Source organism: Gymnoscopelus microlampas, assembly GCF_963454915.1.
Source record: "Gymnoscopelus microlampas genome assembly, chromosome: 10".
In the NCBI taxonomy this organism is placed as follows: domain Eukaryota; kingdom Metazoa; phylum Chordata; class Actinopteri; order Myctophiformes; family Myctophidae; genus Gymnoscopelus; species Gymnoscopelus microlampas.
This window is the reverse complement of record NC_139947.1, coordinates 7,553,235-7,567,512: the sequence shown is the minus strand read 5'-3', so window position 1 is coordinate 7,567,512 and position 14,278 is coordinate 7,553,235. Positions and strand designations below refer to the sequence as shown.

At 42.1% G+C, this 14,278-nt stretch overlaps 1 protein-coding gene across 1 annotated transcript; it reads left to right on the top strand.

The window, feature by feature from the left end:
* The first annotated feature begins 490 nt into the window (after positions 1-490).
* edem2 (ER degradation enhancer, mannosidase alpha-like 2) lies at positions 491-14,278 on the top strand. Its single transcript, XM_084069470.1, has 11 exons — positions 491-729; positions 2,850-2,960; positions 3,079-3,118; positions 4,393-4,498; positions 6,481-6,606; positions 6,977-7,188; positions 7,520-7,661; positions 9,906-10,030; positions 10,364-10,508; positions 11,413-11,534; positions 12,235-14,278. Exons 1-11 carry the CDS (start codon positions 620-622, stop codon positions 12,697-12,699), a joined length of 1,704 nt encoding a protein of 567 aa, XP_083925596.1. The 5' UTR covers positions 491-619; the 3' UTR covers positions 12,700-14,278.

Sequence of the window (14,278 nt, the reverse complement as noted above, 5' to 3'; positions counted from 1 at the left end):
TGTACAAATGGAACCAAATGGACCCTTATGGGTCTGTAACTCTGAGAGTGTACAAATGGAACCAAATGGACCCTAACGGGTCCATTTGGTTCCATTTGTACACTCTCAGAGTTAAATTGACATAGATTTTACAATAGAAATTGCGGTCCAAGTGATAGAAATTCCATTAAATGGGGGTCCGTAGCCCTAATGCATGTCAAACTGGGGGTCCTTGAAATCAAAATGATTGAGAATCACTGCTAGAGCCGTAACCCTAACCCTAACCCTCTCTTATGGGGGTCCCTGGCATATCTTTTGAAATGGGGGTCCGCGGGCTAATATGTGTCAATTTGGGGGTCCTCCTTGACATGAAAAAGTTTGAGAACCACTGGCTTATAATAAGTGGATATGGCAACACTGGGTTTGTTCTTGAACGCAACTCTTTACTCTTTTCCACAACACTCGTCAGCGTGTACGCATGCGCACACCGCTCACTCACTTCCGCCTTCCTGACAGCCAGCGGTGGAAACAACTCCAGTCTGATCACAGTTCAGTCCAGTGTTTATACAGGTTTATCACTGTTATTATTTACACACATATCGTTTTAAGCGGGACACGGTTCCCCTGCTGCAGCCTCTGGATGCGCGTGCACCTGTGCGTGGTGCTGGCGGCGGGCAGCCTGGCGCTGGCACTGTGGTGTCACGATGCTACAGGACGACAGTTCACTGATCAGGAGATGGCTGGAGTCAGGTACACACGCACGCACGCACGCACGCACGCACACACACACACACACACACAATAACTCTGAGAGTGTACAAATGGAACCAAATGGACCCATTTGTACACTCTCAGAGTTACACACCTGTCCATATTTGGAACCCCCCCCCCAAGGAACCCAGATGGTCCCTGGACCCCACTTTGAGAACCACTGCCATAGCTATATATCTATGGGTAATACACAGATTACACACATGAAACACACACACAGTGGTGAGCTGTGGATTTTTGAACTAAGGGTACTGTATTTTATGACGTCACGTGCGCGCGCACGTGCGCAGGCATGTGCACATAGCCACTTACTAATACTGTATTCAACATGTGATTATTAATGTATTTATATTTCTTATTATTTTGTTGCATTGTTAATTTGTTGTTTTTATTTTTGTTTCAATTAATCAATTATTTTATTTTCCTTTTAGTTTTATATAAAATCCCTTTACATAGACTCACCCACACATAAGCAGTTAAAATAATCAGACACCTTGTCTTTGTCTTGTCTCAGAGAACTGGGTGCTCTGCTAAGCAATCCCCCTCACACTCTGCAGTGCACATTCAATTCAAGTCCATGGCTTTTCTCCAGTAGCCTAATGTTATGCAAAGCAGCCAGGTAGACGCTACTGACGGCGCGAACCTTCAGAGGCTATTGTTTAAACTTTAAGGTGTTAACGACCGCCGCTGACGGTGAGTGCATGTGGAGCACGCGCGAGCCCCCAGCCCCCACAGTCTCAGAACTAAGGGTACGCCGTACCCGCCCGTACCCCCTAGAGCTCAACCCTGCACACACACACACACACACACACACACACACACACACACACACACACACACACACACACACACACACACACACACACACACACACACACACACACACACACACACACACACACACACAGCTTTCTATTGATTGTCTGAGTTCTACAGGTAATTGTCATACATATTAGTGTCTTCGTAAAGCCTGTGGTCTTTTACATCAGTCGTTCTCAAAACCTTTTTAATTCCAAGGACCCCCGTAATAACTCTCCCAAGGTTACAGACCTCTTAAGGGTCCATTTGGAACCCCTTCCTCAAGGAACCCTGAGGTACCGGTCCCTGTATGGACCCCACTTTGAGAACCACTGTTTTACATAATTAGTAAACAAAGACATACTCAGAGATAGCTCCAATAGGCTCTATGCACAGCAGCCATATTCCTTCACAGGTGTTTCCAATGATACTAATGAAGGCTCTGTTCCATTTCGTGTAGCATGGTTCTCAAACTTTTTAATTTCAAGGACCCCCATAACTCTGAGAGTCCATTTGGTTCCATTTGTACACTCTCAGAGTTACACACCTGTAAGGGGGCATTTGGAACCCTGTCAAGGAACCATGAGGGTCCCTCGACCACACTTTGAGACCCACTGGTGTCTCCAGTGAGCCAACTTGCACAACATCAGCCCCCTGACTCTGTTTGACCAGAATGGAACAGAGCCTTAATTAGTATTATTGGTAACACCTGTTAAGGAAGTAAGAAGAGGCCCAATTTCTTTCCAATATGGCTGCTGTGCATGGAGCCTATCGGAACCTCTCCCTCCGCTATATAGCTCCGAGATGAGGTTCCATGCAGCTCGGTGCCTATTTGGAGGAGACGGTGCTTTTTGTTTCCATAAATCTCCCGGTGTCAGTAATATGGCAGATGGAACTGTATACCCTTTGTTGACTGAATGTGTGCATGTATGTAAGTCACAACTATTACATAATAATGCAATTATTTGAGATAATCGCAATTATTTTTACATAATCGTCACGTCATCATCGTTTCCTTGTTGAACATTCAAGCAAAATAATTGCGGAAATAGCTGATCTACAAGCTTACAAGACGTCACAAAGTGACGAGCTTGTAGATAATGCCTTGATATTCTTTCAAGTGTCATTGTGTCAAAAATGTGTGCATGTAAATATTGTTACTGATGTTGTCATCGCAATTCAGGGAAAATATCTCAATCTCATTATCGATAACATTGTGCCCCAACCCCACCAACCAGCCTAATGTTAACCCTTAACCTTCTCTCTTAACTTGAACCTTAATTCGGACCCTGATGTTTCAGACAGCGCATCAAAGCCATGTTCTACCACGCCTACAACAGTTACCTTGACAACGCGTTTCCCTACGACGAGCTCCGCCCCCTCACCTGTGATGGACAGGACACCTGGGGCAGGTGAGATCACTTCCTTCTGGTTATACTGTCTAGCACGTCTTCTAAAGGGTTGTTCCAAGGAATTAATTTAATGTGTCTCACACTCTGTCTGTCTGTTTGTCTGTCTGTCGCACCACAGTTTCTCTCTGACTCTGATTGATGCATTGGACACTCTACTGGTAAGGTCTGAGTTAATAATGATAATGTATTTTATTTATTTTTCACTTTACATTTGAAACAAATCTCAAAGTTCTACAGTACAGAATAAAAACAGAAAATTGCATAAAAAACACATCTATAACAAATGCAAACAAATTCTTCTGTTTTTGCATTATTATTATTATTGGATTTTTTTTTTTTTTTTTTTTTAACCGATATTTCTTTTCCCCAAAACGATACATATCGTCACGAAAACGTATCGCGATATATCACAGGACGATATATCGGCACACCGCTAGCTTTTATTTTTTGAAAAAACTACTGATTTAGAAGCCATTTGTAGAATCGGCCTCAGGTCTTAATGGGTTAAAAAGAAAAGTCTTTAGTCCTCTCTTGAAAGCATCAACAGACTGTGGAGCTCTTAGCTGGTTCGGGTAATGTTGAAGTAGATTATGAGTTATGACGACCATACATACGTACTGGTTCTCATGTTTTTGTGATTTAGGCTCGTTTTTCTTGACCACAATGTTCAAATTTAAAGGGATATTTCACTTTCAAAAAAACTTTTGGTCATTTTAATGTACTACTCAGACTTTTGTGAGCACCCCGGACCGTTTTTTAAGTTGCTTGATTCAGTATTTAGATATTTGATATTCATTTTATCAGACACGCCCCCTTCCTATACAAACCCATTATAACTTCAAACTCCATTTTTAACATGTTAGATTCATCAAAAACACCTGTCCTTGGTTCTGGTGACTCACCCTGCGCGAGGGGGCCGTGTTTTTTCGATTATTTTTTGCATCTATTTTATTAGATTTTTTAATTGTATTTAATTTTTTCATTTTCCAAAAAAAAACATTAAAAATGTATTTATAGTTGCGTGTGGTCCCAGTTTACTGAGGCACTACACTTGTCTCTAGTCTACATTTGATCATGTGTGTGTTTACCTTGCTTGCTTATTATTGCTTATTGTCGCTCCGGATAAGAGCCTCTGCTAAATGCCTAAATTGTAGATTTAATTTTATTACAACATATACTGTGTATTTTAAATGATTCAAGATTTGGATTGTGGGAACTGTGCAGCGTTGCAGACATTGATATTCTAGTCATTGTTACTGTGTGTTTGTGCAGGTCAACCATACACATGAATATATCCATGTGTTGTTATAATGTGTTGTGTTGTAATTATGTTATGTTATAACGTGATGTGTTGTGTTTGTGCAGGTTTTGGGGAACCATACAGTTTGATATTTATGTGTTGTGTTACAATATGTTGCGTGTGTTTGTATAGGTTTTGGGGAACCACACAGAGTTTCAGCGAGTGGCGACTGTCCTTCTGGACACGGTGGACTTTGACATTGATGTCAACGCCTCCGTCTTCGAGACAAACATCAGAGGTATTCCTTGTGTTCATAATTGTGTGTGTGTGTGTGTTTGTTTGTGTGTGTAATAAAATGCATGCTTTCCAGGACTGACTCCGTTTTTGGAGTGGTTGAGATTACAGGTTAAACAATCTAATTGCGCTGTATTTTATGAGAGGCGAGCGGAAGTAACCGCCGATTGTCACAGAATACACGAGCAGGCTAGACCTACAGTAATAACCGTCCTGGAGCGACGCAGGGTCCCAAAAACGAGCTACACCCCACAGCTTCCTTGGGTTTAAATATACTGTATAAGCCCAGTGGCAAATTGGATACCAACACAGTCAGTTTGGGCGTGACTCCGACTGGCCGGATCTGAACGACCTGTGTAACTGGACTGTTTTGTTTTTTTTGCAGTGGAAAACAGCCGACGTCAAGACTGTGAATGTCTATGATCAAAAAATATAATAAACTTTATTTATATAGCACCTTTTTAAACAATGTTACAAAGTGCTTAACCACTTAAAATCAGACAGTGAACAATACAATACAATTTTGCAACAACAAAAACAACACACAACAGTATCAGTTCAGTGAGTAAAATGAGAAGCAACGAAATTCTGCTGTTAAGAGGTTAAAAAGGCCTTTCTATAAAAATGGGTTTTTAATTTGGTTTTAAAAATGGCAATGGAATTTGCAACCCTAATGTCCAAAGGGAGGCTGTTCCAGAGTGTAGGGGCCCTGACAGCAAAGGCCCGATCACCCTTGGTCACCAGCCTAGATGTAGGGACATCTAATAGGGCGGCGTCTGATGATCTTAGGTGGCGAACAGGCACGTGGGGATCAAGTAGGTCAGTGAGGTATTGTGGTGCCAGGCCATTAAGAGCTTTAAAAGTTAACAATAAAATCTTAAAATCTATTCTAAAAGTTACAGGCAGCCAGTGCAGTGCCGCCAGTACCGGGGTAATGTGCTCAGATCTCCTAGTTCCGGTAATGAGTCTGACATTTGCTGACATGGAGTCAATATATATAAAACCGCATTTAAAAAAATTAAATATAGTATGTTATATAATTAAATATTCAGATATCTTTTTGACACAGAATCAAATGTTTTATGGTCATGATTTACCAGGAGCCTAGATGGCTTGATTCCAGGCTTAAAATAATTGATATAAATATTTTCAGAAATCTCTATGGGAAAAATGTATGGGTTTTCTATCTGTAGCACCACAAAATAGCCCGCCACTGCTATGCCCCGTAAGTGTCAGCTCATTGCTTTTATATTTGGCAGATGGGGCCATGTCCACAGGCTGGTGGTCAGGGACTTGACCAGTATGAGGTTGTCCAAGTTTAAAGCGAAGCAGCTTGCAAAATACTGCTCAATCTCCTCCATTATAGGCAGGTATTATTACATAATAATGCAAATATTTGAGATAATCGCAATTCTTTTTACATCATCAAAAATCGTTTCCATGTTGAACATTGACATTTTCAAGCATTTTCCAAAAAATAGAGGAACTAGCTGATCTACAAGCTTACAACGCGTCACTTCGTGGCATGTTGTAAGCTTGTAGATTAGCTATTTCCACTTTTTTATTGTTTTTATAGTATAAAAAGCTTAAATGCGTCAGAAATGTCTTTGTATATTTAAGTCATTTGTCATAACTGCACTGTACAATTTGTGATTATGAAAAACACCTAAAAAACAAACAGAAATTAAAATTGTATTCTGTTCCAATGTTCAATGCCAAACACACAATTAAATTGTTAATCGCAATTATTTTGTGTGACAATGAATCGTCAACTTAAATGTGTAATCGTGACAGCCCTACATGTATGCGGTGTATTCTGTACACTTGTTTGGAATGTATCCATGCACCGAGACGCAGGTTATTTCGAGTGCATCAGAGGCAACTGAAAAATATCAGGGCCCTTGTAATGCATTTTATTAATGTGGACTCAAATAAAATAAATTAAAGTGTGTGTCCGTGTGTGCGTGTTTGCGTGTGTGCGTGTAGTTGTAGGTGGGATGTTGTCAGCTCATATGTTATCCAAGAGGGCGGGCTTGGAGGTGGAGCCTGGCTGGCCGTGTTCCGGCCCACTGCTCAGGATGGCTGAGGATGCTGCTAGGAAACTGTTACCTGGTAACTCACATGCACACACACACACACAGACACTTTCTCACATTAGAAATTGTTTGAAAAGTAAAAAGGTATTTTCTTGCGACCCATAACTGCCAATGACGAGATTTCTCGTCATATTTTACTACGGTGCAGTCTGCCAATGACGAGAATGATGATATTTTGTGTTTTCAATGGTTTTCCACTGAAAACTGTACAGTACTGCACTTTCCAGTCAATTAGTTTAACTTTTAGTTAACTTTTGTGTGACCCAAAAATAACCTACTTGGGAAATAGGGATGTGAACTCCTTTGAAATGCCTTTTTGTGCGAAACGTGCTATTGAAATAAATGTACCTCGCGTTGTGTGTGTGTGTGTGTGTGTGTGTGTGTAGCGTTCGAGACCCCTACAGGCATGCCGTACGGTACAGTGAACCTGCTCCATGGAGTGAGTCCCACTGAGACCCCGGTCACCTGTACAGCCGGGGTGGGCACCTTCATTCTGGAGTTTGCAACGCTCAGCCGGCTGACCGGAGACCCTGTGTATGAGAACACAGCGCGCCGGGCGCTCGAAGCCCTGTGGGACACCAGATCTGATATAGGCCTGGTACATGAAGCTCTGTCTGTCTTGTCTGTCTGTCTGTCTGTCTGGTATATTGTTGTTATACATCATTGCTGTTAGGCAGAAAACCTGTATGTCCATACTCCATATTGCATTTTTTTTTTTGGTTTACAGTATATTATAGTATTATGAAACGATATTGGTTTCTCTGGGTATATCTGAATCCTAACGTGTCTCTCTTGTCCATCTTTCTGTGTCATTGTGTCTATGTAACCTGTCTCCTGTCTCTGTCTACGTACCATCTTTCTGTTGCTGCAGGTAGATAACTATATTGACGTGTTGTCTGTCTAACCTGTCTTTCTACCTGTCTGTGCAGGTGGGTAACCATATAGACATAGTGTCTAAGAAGTGGGTGGCTCAGGATGCTGGGATTGGAGCTGGAATCGACTCCTACTTTGAATATCTGGTGAAAGGAGCCATCATGCTGCAAGACCAAGAACTGGTCAACATGTTCCTGGGTACCTACCTAACTTATTATCTACCTACCTTATTACCTACCTACCTACCTACCTACCTTATTACCAAGACCAAGAACTGGTCAATATGTTCCTGGGTACCTACCTAACTTATTATCTACCTACCTTATTACCTACCTACCTACCTACCTACCTTATTACCAAGACCAAGAACTGGTCAACATGTTCCTGGGTAGGGTACCTACCTCCCTTATTACCTACCTACTTTATTACCGAGACCAAGAACTGGTCAACATGTTCCTGGGTACCTACCTACCTTATTACCTACCTACCTTATTAACTACCTACCTACCTTATTACCTACCTCCAGACCTGCTATGAAGGTTGGTAGCTATATAATGCTCTCCTGGATGCCCTGCCCTCAGCCAGTCTTGTCCTAAACGCAAGCAAAACAAAAACATTGACTCTGAGAGTGTATTTATAACATCTGCAAGTGGTTCCACGATTGAGAGGGTCTCTGAATATAAATACCTCGGCACCTGGCTTGAGGACAAGCTTTCTCCAAACTGAGATAAAAAAATGGGTTCTTTAATAGAAATAAATCACGTGTTCCTATTTCTAGTAAACAAAATACTGTTATTGAAGCCACTTTCCTCTCAGTCCTGGACTACGGTGACATTATTTATAGGATTGCTGCTCCATCAATTTTAAAGCGCCATGACACTGTCTATTACTCTGCCTTAAGATGGATTACTGGTGATAATTGCACCACTGTGCACTTTAAACCCTTAAAGTTGGCCATACCAAGTGACCCCATGACCAAAAAGTTTATTTTAAAACAAAATGCCAGACGCCAGAAATAACTCAGATTTATCGTCTCTGACAGAGAGGCGGGATAAGCACTAGTACCTGTTTTAATTTAAACCATTGCTGGAATGCTATCTGCTTATATTTGTTCCATGCAGAACAATAGCACTTGTCAGATCTGCACCAGTGACCTTTTAATGCTCAAGGTTACTCATGCTCTGACAGAGTTGGGCCAGGCAGCATTCTCTTGCCCAACTTCTTGGAACGAGGTTAGTTAGTTAAGTTAGTTCAGAGAAATTGTCCTTAAAACTTTTACTCGAGATTACTGTTTTAACTGTTTTTAAAATGTATTTTGTTTTAGTTGAGCTGTTTTTAGGTACTGTTTCTTTCCCCAAGCCATCAGACTTGTGAACTCTAAACATGTGAAATAGTCCCCTACAAGTGCAATATCGCCTAACCTCTCTCCTATATGCTGCTGAAGACTCCTGTTGTGCAATATTTCTCTCATTATGAACTGACACTGATTTTATTTACTAGTGGTGATTTTAGTATTGTAGTTTTTAGCATTATTTTAACTAGGAGTAGTTTTAGATTATAGTAAGCCAGTGGAACGAAACATTTTTCAATTATGCATTTCATGTATTGAATGACAATAAATCTATCTATCATCTACTTACAGTACCTACTTAACCTACCTTTCTACCTACCTGCTTAAATAACGACCTACCTTTCTACCTACCTACCTAACGTTCTACCCACTTTCCTGCCTTTACCAACCCATAGCCCCACCCCCTGCCACCCCCCATCCCCAGGCGGTTAAGAGAACAAATTAATATTAATGCGTTCATGTGGTCTTGACTTGCTGTGTACATAACACAGATGGTTTATTATGAATCAACATGTGTTATGTTCTAATGGAGTGATGTGCCTTTCTGTGTTGATGTGTAATACATTGGATAGTACGCACAACAAAATACAGCACGTAAAACTGAACGGATTTCTGTCATTCAAGTGATTCTCTGTTATCTCTGCAATGTCTGACTGTTAATTCCTTGTGACACTTATTTTTTTATCATCAGCAATCAAAATGTACAACTTTAAATGTACACCTCTCTCTCTCTCTCATATGTCTTAAAATACCTACGCCTCGTTTCTCAGTAAGGACTGTAGTTCTTCAATGTTTTATTTGCATTCATTATTAACTCTGAGATTAAAGATTACATTTTAAGATGTTTTAAGTTGGGTGGCCTCTGTATCGTGATGGTGGCCACCTAACTCAAAATCATGAGGTTGTAGGCAATATCCAGCACTACATGTCTACGTATTGACCTACCTACATGTCTACGTATTGACCTAACAACCTGTTCACCTTCTAACCTACCCATCTATTTACAGTCCTACCTTGCCTAGTTAGTCTTAAAGTTGTTTGTGTGTTTTAATTAATATTTTATGTATTGTATTGTTTTATTCCCTTCCTAGACTTTGACAGATCCATTCAGAACTACACCCGTTTTGATGACTGGTACCTGTGGGTCCAGATGCATAAAGGAACCGTGTCAATGCCTGTGTTTCAGTCTCTGGAAGCCTTCTGGCCTGGTCTGCAGGTGAGTTAACACACACACACACACACACACACACACACACACACACACACACACACACACACACACACACACACACACACACACACACACACACACACACACACACACACACACACACACACCCCCCCCCCCCCCCCGCAATGGCGCCCAGAGGCATGGCACCCTGAGAGGCTTGGAATGGCATTGGCGCCCCAATGGCTTGGCACCCTCGCCATTTGCCCAGTTTGCCCAGGGCATCGCCAGATAAGCCAAACACTGCCCACGTCACACGCTAATAACAATAATAATGATGATGATGATAATAATAATGTGGGTGTGTGTGGGTGTGTTTAGTCTCTGCTAGGTAATCTGGACAGTGCTGTGAGAACCTTCCAGAACTATTACTCTGTGTGGAGACAGTTTGGAGGTCTTCCAGAGTTCTACAACATACCTCAGGGTTACACTGTGGACAAGAGGGAAGGTTACCCTCTGAGACCAGGTTAGTTCACTATATATGACCCACTAAGACAAGGTTAGTTCACTATATATGACCCACTGAGACCAGGTTAGTTCACTAATTAACTAATACATTAATTAACAAATTATATTTTTATTATATGTTCATTGTGTAATTGAAGTCAAATTATAAAATATCAACTTAGACCATTAACAAGGTAATTAACTAGCACATTTACTAGCTAGTAGCTAATGAATATCTAGATTGAGTAAGCAGTTTTGTGTGTGTGTGTGTGTGTGTGTGTGTGTGTGTGTGTGTGTGTGTGTGTGTGTGTGTGTGTGTGTGTGTGTGTGTGTGTGTGTGTGTGTGTGTGTGTGTGTGTGTGTGTGTGTATATGTATATGTATGTATGTGGGGCCACTTGACCTTAGCCTAGAGGAAGCCTTTATGACCAATGTCATTAAATACCAACCACTCCTACATACCATCTCAGAGCTGGGTTATAGGTTCAGACTGTTTGTTTTTATATTTGGCAGCCTAGGACATTATACCCACAGCCTGGTTGTTAGAGGGCTTCAACAACTTGGGATGCCCAAAAAGGAGGCAAAAAGGCTGGAAAAGTATTGTGTTGTCTCTGCTATAATTGGCAGCCGCCGCATATGGCGGAGACGCTGTTACTTATACCCATAGAGTACTGAGTGACATGCTTATTGTATCAAAAACGTATGCCATGATTTTGTGAATGTAACCTTACTGCACCTTTAATATTTGTGTCCCTGTTTGTTTCTCCTTTATGTGGACATAAATAAATGGTTGGTTTGTGTGTGTGTGTGTGTGTGTGTGTGTGTGTGTGTGTGTGTGTGTGTGTGTGTGTGTGTGTGTGTGTGTGTGTGTGTGTGTGTGTGTGTGTGTGTGTGTGTGTGTGTGTGTGTGTGTGTGTGTTTCAGAGCTTATAGAGAGTGCTATGTACCTGTTCAGAGCGACGGGTGACCACACCTACCTGCAATTTGGACTGGATGTGCTGGAATCCATCGAGAAGATCAGTAAAACTCCCTGTGGATACGCTAGTGTAAGTACTACTAATACATACAATAAGTCATACTGATACACGTCCCAGACTCTTCTCCCTCCTCCTGGCTCCCAAACTGGAACAAACTTCCCATCCCAGTCAGAACAGCAGACTCACTCGTCATCAGAAAAACTCACCTCTCCATCTCACCCTCTAGCACAGTGGTTCTCAACCTGTGCGTTGGGACCCCCAGGGCGGTCTCCACATGATTTTGGGGGGGTCCCCTGATGACGGTAAACTAAAGTGACAATGTAAGGACTTTTAAGACCTTTTTAATACCTCAAAAAAGGAAAGAAAAGAAAAAGACCATTACTGCATCGAAAGTCATCAACAAACTACAGTATAGTATAATATAGGTCAAACATTGGCCAAATTGTCAAATAATATAAGGAGGCTATTGAAAATAGCAAATCTACAAGCTCACAGATCGGCTGGTTACACAAATGCGTTCCCGGTTTTAACCCATTAAGACCTGGAACGCATCTGTGTCACTTTAGATTTATTTGGCTATTCAAAAATAGCAGATATACATGAGCTTGTAGATCTGCTATTTTTAGAAAACATTTTTAAGAATCGCCTCAGGTCTTAATGGGTTAATCACCAAATATCACCAAATATAAATATTACATATGCCTAATATATATATATATATATATATAATATTAATTAGATTATAAATAATTCTAACTGTGTGTCCCAGGTGAAGGACCTACGTGACCACCAGCTGGACAACAGGATGGAGTCCTTCTTCCTGGCCGAGACCATCAAGTATCTCTACCTGCTGTTTGACCCCGCCCACTTCCTGCATGGCGGAGAGGGAGGGGAGGGGGGGCTGTCCTCCTGGGAGGAAGGAGGTGAAGGTAACCAGTGCATTCTGGGAGTGGGGGGTTACATCTTCAACACGGAGGCCCACCCTCTGGACCCCGCCGCTCTTTACTGCTGTAGCCAACACGCACAGGACAGACAGGCGCTGAGGGACATACTGCTCGGCCTACCGCGGGACTCCAAGCGGACAGAGAGCCCGCCCACGCCGCCGCTCGACCGATCGGAGAGCATCGCGTTGAAACCGGGGGAGACGAAGAGCGCCCCTCCCCTCTCCTGTCCCACGCAGCCGTTCAGCGCTCGGCTAGCCGTCCTGGGGCAAGTCTTCTCTGATAACACCTGACCTTTGACCTGATCTGGGCTCGGTTGGTCATCCTGGGGCGAGTTTTTCACTGATAACATCTGACATCAGATCTGGGCTTGGCTAGTCATCCTGGGACAAGTTTTTCACTGATAACACCTGACATCTGTTATGATCTGGGCTCGGCTAGGCATCCTGGAGCAAGTTGTCACTGATAACCATAGATATATAAACGCAGAAACCTCATTGGCCGCTGCGGTTCATTGGAGCCGTTTGAATGACAGCTGTGCCTCCTACTGCACGTATGCCCCACGTACAGTACGTCTACTGTAGCAGGACGGCGCTCCACTTTTAATCATAACTTGCTGAATTCTCCTGCGGTTTGGTATGTTATAAATGTCAGACATGTATTTGTGTTTATGATACATGAAGATGCTTTTTTTAATTAAAATAATTTGGGTTTTTCATACGAAAACAACTTATCTTACATAGATATAGTAACAGTAAAGGTTATAAAACAGGGAAAAAAACTTGGAGGTGGTGTTGATGTACGGCCCCACTGGCCAATGAGGCGTCTACCTATTTATGTATGTATATGCTGATAACACTTGACATCTGATCTGGGTTCGGCTAGAAGCCATCCTGGGGCAAGTTTTTCACTAGCCAAATTCAATTCAAATTCTAATACCCAAATCTCTGCTCACTTCGCACTCTGTCCTCCAGCACGACCCGGAAATTGTTCGTGTCGAATTGGTCATTTGCTTTTGGAGGAGCCGAGACTGGAGAGAGAGAGAGAGAGAGAGAGAGAGCTCCCCAAGCCACAAACATGTGAGTGTACATCCAGTGTTCACTCCAGCCTGTTCTCGTCAAGAGATTGGGTCTAGAAACTGTGCCGTGCGCAGACTTCAAAGGGATGTTTTAGAGCAGACGAAACTTTGGTCTGCTCATATCCTACAGTAAAATGTAAAAATAATGTGCCTGCATGTGTGTGTAAAAACCATGTGCCAAATGTTTGTTTCGTTTTTTTAGGTGCACTTATATTCAGTCGCAAGTTTATGTTCATAAACACACTGCCTGATAAATTGCAACTTGTTTGCATAACAGCACTCGAAAAATGTCCGCCAAGTGGGGCGTGACACTGTAGTACAGTATGATGAAGTGGTTCATTAATTTGTGGAGAAAAACGAAACAAAACGGAAATATGGAGGTTCGGGGAAGCTGCTGCATCTGAAGCACGTATGTGACTGGGCCCTGATGTACATGACCAAAAATACACTACTAGAGATTAGGTGTGACCTTAAAGGAGAGGACCAATGGGTGGCGGTGGACCAATATGGGACCTAATGAGTGGGTGTGTCTTCATATCCTAGGTGTAGCCTACTGGGAGTGGGTGTATCCTTAATTTCATCACAAAGCTAATGTTGTATTTGATGACAGTGGTCATATCTGCACTTGAGGCGCTGCCCCAAGACAATTTTACACAGTCATCACGTCGATGACCCCATACAACACGTTACGGTGCGACTGGTTGGTTGTGACCTTATAGGTCAGCTATTGTTGAAAATGTTTGAATAGAGGTAAAGTGGTTAATTAAAATAAAGTACATTTTATATTTATTATA